The 6,395-nt window shown below is 32.9% G+C and overlaps 1 protein-coding gene across 1 annotated transcript; it reads left to right on the top strand.

The window, feature by feature from the left end:
* The first annotated feature begins 800 nt into the window (after positions 1-800).
* Positions 801-5,879, top strand: LOC138305966 (amine sulfotransferase-like). Its single transcript, XM_069246274.1, has 5 exons — positions 801-1,070; positions 1,703-2,014; positions 4,205-4,314; positions 4,798-4,984; positions 5,575-5,879. The coding sequence occupies exons 1-5, from the start codon at positions 899-901 to the stop codon at positions 5,688-5,690; spliced, it is 897 nt and encodes a 298-aa protein (XP_069102375.1). The 5' UTR covers positions 801-898; the 3' UTR covers positions 5,691-5,879.
* The last annotated feature ends 516 nt before the right edge of the window (positions 5,880-6,395 follow it).

The following is a 6,395-nucleotide window of genomic DNA, read 5'->3' as shown; positions in this document are numbered from 1 at the left end:
AATTGTAAGTAGGATATTGAGTATCGTCCTAGGTGTTTACACACTTACCGCGAGCGACAACCAGGAGCTATGGCGTATACTCTTTTACCATGGTGACACATGCACAGTTATGGAATAAGTATTCGTTTCCGAACACCAACAAATAAAAACAATACTGTATATTGTAACTCAATTTTAACATACGCCAGGATCTCCTCAGCATTAACATATAAAGACTACATGATACATAGTGCAGTTATGCACAAATACCTGTTCACGTTATGTTTGAATGGTCACATGTCAAAATGAGCAATATTAGAAATGCAAACAGCTGTTACGTGTTCTAGGCTTATATTTCGAACATGTAACAGAAAATTGAGGCCAAAAAAGGTTATGTGATAGCATTTATCTCATACTGAAATGATACTCTAATAACATCACGAAAAGAACTGTTACGCAATTTTAGATTAAATTAACATAGCAGGCTAAATCAACATAGGTGATACAAACACATAGCCATTTGATGTCTAAACATAACTTCATTGGCATAAGTACATGTATAAGTACACACTTGTAAACATGAAGCACATCGTTGATCACATAGGGGTAATTTTACCTGATCCAGTACAAAAAAAATTATGTCATTTATTTGTCATTTATGTAATTCATAATTAGTGCAGTAAATAGACGGATATAAACTTTTCTCAACGTTTTCAAAGGATTTACGACAACATAGAATAGAGTATAAGTTCCTAACTGCATCAGTTGCCATGATAAATATATAAGATATATAAGTTAAAAGTCCAATGACCGATCTTGTGTTCAATGAGCGATAACGCCTTGACGCAAAACCGGATGTTTGCTCGTACGTATACTTGTAAAAATACTTTCTGAATTGGGTTTGTGAGAGAAAATTACGATGGAAGTTTGGACGGAGGAAGACAGCAAAGGGAATGTTCTAAGTTATAAACAATACAATGGTAGGAAGTTTCACCCAGAAATGGAAGGGGATATCGCCGTAACCCTTGGTAACATATCCTCATTACACTTCAGGGAGGATGATGTGCTAGTGTGTTCATATCCAAAATCAGGTAAGATTTTCTATTATAGTCTTTATATTTGTCATTCTTGTTTTTTTATACTAAATCCGATATTACATATGTGTATAGCTAAGCACATTCAAAAAAAGTTTTCAAACATTATTTTATATCTCTTTGAAATTAAGAAATAAAGATATCGTTGCTGAATTATCATTTTGTTTAACAAAACCGTGGGCTATATGTTGAAAGCTAATTCAAAAGTTAGTTTTTCAAACTTGTAATGAACGCTGATTGATTAGCTCATCGACCTATATGGATATCAAAGGGGTCACATGAGAAATTATGAGTCATTTACAGGTCATACATATATATATTACACTAGTGACATACGCAAAAGATATGATGTTGGTAAATTACCTGGATATCAGGTAGATTTGCTGATAAATGCATACTGTTTTAGGAACACGAGACTACAAGCGAATGGTCTAGAGCTGCTTATATACTTTAAGTTATACGTGTTTTTCTGTTTTTGTTTGTTTTCTTGTGTGTCGGATAATACATACATGTAGACTACACATGTAATTAAATTTGTTCATAAACCTATGCCAAAGTATAAATACTTTACATTAAATAATCTTACCACCTATCTTTACGTATCTTTAAACGACTCCTCCAACTCACAGGTTGTCACTGGATATACAACCTGATCTATATGCTAAGACAAAAGACCCTCAGATATTATGGCTCGCCGTTTCTACTGGAATTTGACGACCTCTCACAAATCAGTGCGCCCCGCTCAGGACAAACGTATGCCACACATTTGAGTTATAAATTCATACCAGAACGTGCGAAACAGGGGAAAGTGAAAATAGTGAACATTTTGAGAAACCCAAAGGACGTTCTCTGTTCAATGTATGAGTACCAGTCCAGACTCACGAACCGGTTATATAATGGCAGTTTTGACGGACTCCTGTGCTATTTCTTAGCAGATGCAAGTAGGTAAACTGTAACTTAGACGTTGATGCAATTGCGTGTGGAATTTTTAATTTCATTTATCTATTTGTATATGCATGTTTATTTATGGAGAAGATTTATATAGGCTTAGCCTGTTATCTGATTCATGGATATGTATTTGCATGTAATGAAATTTGTTGAAAAGAAAATAATATCGACAAACAATTTAATACAGCTGTAATGTGAATCAAAGTTAGAAAATGAGAAAAAAAATATACATGTATATTTTTGGATAAGTCATCAATGTGCGCCGTGCCGGTTTTCTCATTGTCAAACTATAGTATGCTATTATGTTAATTAGATATTTACATCCGCCTGTCACTTCTACTAATATACTAACATAAACTAACTAAACCAAAGTGAAGGGGATTAATGTTGACGTGTAACGCCAACAGATCATCGTCATAATGGCTGTTCTGAATTATTGTGGTTGATAAACGGATTTCCTGGCCTAGTTTAAGTAATTCTATTGCATAGACCTCAAAAAATGAGAAAATAATGTAAATATAAGATTTAAAATTTTCATCTTGAATCTTTACTCTATTTAGATAACACAGATGCAATCATCCAGCGCGCATTATGAAAAGTGTCTGCAAAATTCCGTGATTAGTACGGACCATATGTCACATAGAAAGTTAGCTTAATACTTACAGTAAATAACTTACAATTGTTTCGTATGGATAGAAGTTTCAAGTTATTTTTACAAATTTTAAAATAATCATACATCGAGTATTATGACGTCTTACAGAAATAACGTTATATATGGTATCTTATCAAGTAAAACAGCAGCACTGATTGACATTTTCATGTAGAATAAAAAAAATTATAACCCGAAAAATATCGTTCGATTCATTCCCTGTGTGAATTAAAGTACTGATTGTACAGACCAGGAAAATAAAACGATTTATTTGAGATGTATCTTTGTGTAAGTTAGACATACAAATGTACATATTGACATACACAGATGAAAGTCCAAATGATAAACAATATTTATAGTCTGTCGGTAGACCTATGGTTCATCATACTTTAGCATTGTTGTTTGGGTATCGACTTTATTGCTGACAAAAGAATGATAACTCCCACATACAGAAAGACAGCTATTATCGTATGTCCGATGAATGAAGCTTGTCTGTTTACATTAATGGTGTACAGAAGTTTATCCACATCTTTTTCATATTGAAATCTATTGCGAAACATTTGTGATAAAAAATACCAGACACGTATGTCGTTTTTTGTAAATTTTAAAAAATAACAATAGAAAATGTGAACTTTGTTTATATTCCCTATTTCCTAAAAAATACACTATAAAATACTACAATACTCATAGAACAGTTTAGACTTCTTAACAGAGGCTTCTTTACCGAATGGTTTTTATCACATAACTGAACCGTCCAGCCATCCCATACGGCCATGTCATACGGCCATGTCATAAACACCGTCAGACATATATGTAATAACAATATTATGACGCCACATAATCAAACTGAATCATGTAATTGAAAGATATTTATCATGTTTGGCTACCGTAGTGAATGCATTATTGCCCTCGATGACAATATAAAAAAATCGCCTCTTTTAACATGTAGTGCAATGCAGCAGACACGGAAATTCTTCATTAATATATATTGAAATTGATAGATATTATTGTACTTGGAGGGTAATGCAGGACGCATTAATACGGTTGTTTCGAGATCTTAAACGACGTGGCTAAAGTACAATTTACCATAGAATAGTCCCACCTCCCGGTGATTATTACGTCATGAAACTCACGTCAAATGATGACGTCACTACCACCAGATGGTAGGACTAATCGATGGTAAATGGTAGTTTACCCACGTCGTTTTAGGATCTCAAAACCCCTGTATTGTTTAATAAATGGTTTCAAAAAAATAGATAACGCCTGTGTCTTTTAAAAAATGGAAATTTGTCTTAGTTTTTGCGTATTTTTTTCTCATTTTAATGTATTATATTAAATTATTAACATTAACATTAATGTTTGGCTAAATCATTATAGAATACAATTTCCAAATAGCAATGTTATTTTGATAAGTTAAAAAATAAAACAATGCATATATTTTGATTTTATTAGTCTTCATTGTCAATGGTATGTCATTTTGTTGATGTTTATTTTATTCGGATATAAATACATACATAAATATAATGCTTTTAAGTTCCCACTTGTGGTGCTTCGTGGTTCACACACGTACAAGAGTGGGAAATCGCAAAGAAGACGAACCCTAACCTGAAAGTTCTGAGTCTACGATACGAGGATCTGAAACAGGTAAAAACCATTCCAATCTTTCGCACATACGTCGATTTCGAGATACATGTACCAAATCAAATTTGGTGACGTATGATATGCCGTTGATAGGTGCACCTTCCGGTGATTATAACGTCACCTGTTTCGTCACAATCGCCTCAGTATTAATTTCTATTGACGTCATTGATTATTTTTTTTAACATTATTTGTTTATAAATCTTTCCTAAATAAGTTTGTTTGTTAAGACTGCATTTTTCTGTTCTCCAGTGAATTATCCAAAAGGATAATTAAACCAAACACGTGAAATGTATTTTCAGGGCAACAGAGGCTCTGCTGAATTTTTTTTAAACTACATTTTTCTGTTTTACAATTTATTTAGTAGCCAAACACTTCTTTATGTATTCCAATAATTAAGTTATACAAATACAATTTCTCAGAAGAAAACATAAGTCTATTTTGCCAAGTTTATAATAATATGTTTTGGTGATAATATTTGAATTGTAGGATCTCTTTTCAAACATCCGAAAAATTACGAATTTTCTGGAGTTGGACCACGACGATACCTTTCTGAGAGAGTTAGAACAAACATTGTCGATCGACAATCTGAGAAGGGAGCATCAGACACAGAGAGGCCACAGAGAGAGATACTCTACGTGGATAAAGGACGGAAGGCTTCCAATCTATCGTAAAGGTACAGACATAATTCACATTTATGTCTCTCATTCAGCCAGATTTCTACAACGCTGTTTGCATGGTTGCCCCCCTCCATTTACCACTAACTAATCTGTATTTGCATGTTACAGTATTATCAGCCCTTGCGGGAAATAATCAATACCTACCCGCAAGGGAGATAACTCTATTATATGCCAAGATGGAATACAACACACGTATCGACAGCGATCCAACTATATCTTATTCAATTTTGGTTAAAATGTAGATTTTCATTGTAACCGTTTAATACAGGATATGCAACGCACTATTAGGGGTCACTTCATGATGACATTTTTAGGCCGAGTACTCCAAATCAAATAGATATGAACTGAAAAAAATCTTTATAACAGATATACACATAACTTTGTTTTGTTTTATGGTCGAATGTCAAAAATCACTCTTACAAATAGCTCGTCTCTGTCAAGAAATTTGAAGGTGTTAATTTAAGTTTCAAGGTTTAATGAACGATCAACCATCATATATTTGATATGTATAGAGGCAAAATTCGTTTTTGTCCGTTACTTAGCTATATAACTTTATGTAAAACGAAGTAATTCTGCTCTATTTCAGGGATTATCGGTGACTGGAAACACAGATTTACAGTGAATCAGAATGAACTATTTGACGCGGTATATAAAGAAAAAAAGGCTGCAATGTCAATTGACCTCGATTTAGTTTTCGAATGAAGAAAGTTTATGTAATGAAATGAAAAAAAGGTGTTTGTCTGCATTGTCATTTTTTAATATGTATTATGTTTCCCCAGGCACTTTAACTGCATTCCAGTTAGGTTTACAGTGACATCCTTATATCGACATCGTGAAAAATTAATTAATAAACAAAGGAATTAACATTTACTAACACAGAATGTTTTACTTATAACATATAACGTCATTAATTATTGCACCATAGACATGTTGGACAATTTTCATATTATAACACATTTTCAACATTGTTCCAATTAAAATTTAAAATAAATCGATAACATAAGGTATCAACTTTCGAGAGAAAACCCGTTGGTCGGTTAATTAACTTGACACTGTAAGGACCCTAAAGTAGACCTGGTTAAACCGAACCAGCACACTATGGAGTGGACTGGGCGGGGTCGGAACCACGTAATTGGACGAAAAGCATAGTCAAATCTACCCTAAATTGAATTAGAAGTCATGGTCAGGCTGTTCCTCCCAGATACAGATCCTTATTATAAATACGTTTGAGAAGAGAATCAAATGCGAGGGTCACAATTTCCTTTTGTGAGAGGTTGGATGTATTCAGTAAATAATCTTATTTTTTATTTGCTTTTAAATATTTTACATCAATTAGAAAATAAAAAAATATAAATATATATATATTTATCTTTTTCATTTGTTCAACAATATTATTTGGATAAATTC

The sequence above is a fragment of the Argopecten irradians genome, chromosome 13, assembly GCF_041381155.1.
Source record: "Argopecten irradians isolate NY chromosome 13, Ai_NY, whole genome shotgun sequence".
NCBI lineage: Eukaryota > Metazoa > Mollusca > Bivalvia > Pectinida > Pectinidae > Argopecten > Argopecten irradians.
The sequence above is the reverse complement of the archived record's forward strand: the minus strand, read 5'-3'. Positions and strand labels throughout refer to the sequence as shown.

Coding starts and splice junctions, on each gene's coding strand:
- LOC138305966 (XM_069246274.1), top strand. CDS start 899: ATGGAAGTTTGGACGGAGGAAGACAGCAAAGGGAATGTTCTAAGTTAT. Junction 1,071..1,702: donor GTGTTCATATCCAAAATCAG/GTAAGATTTTCT, acceptor TCCAACTCACAG/GTTGTCACTGGATATACAAC. Junction 2,015..4,204: donor CTATTTCTTAGCAGATGCAA/GTAGGTAAACTG, acceptor AATGCTTTTAAG/TTCCCACTTGTGGTGCTTCG.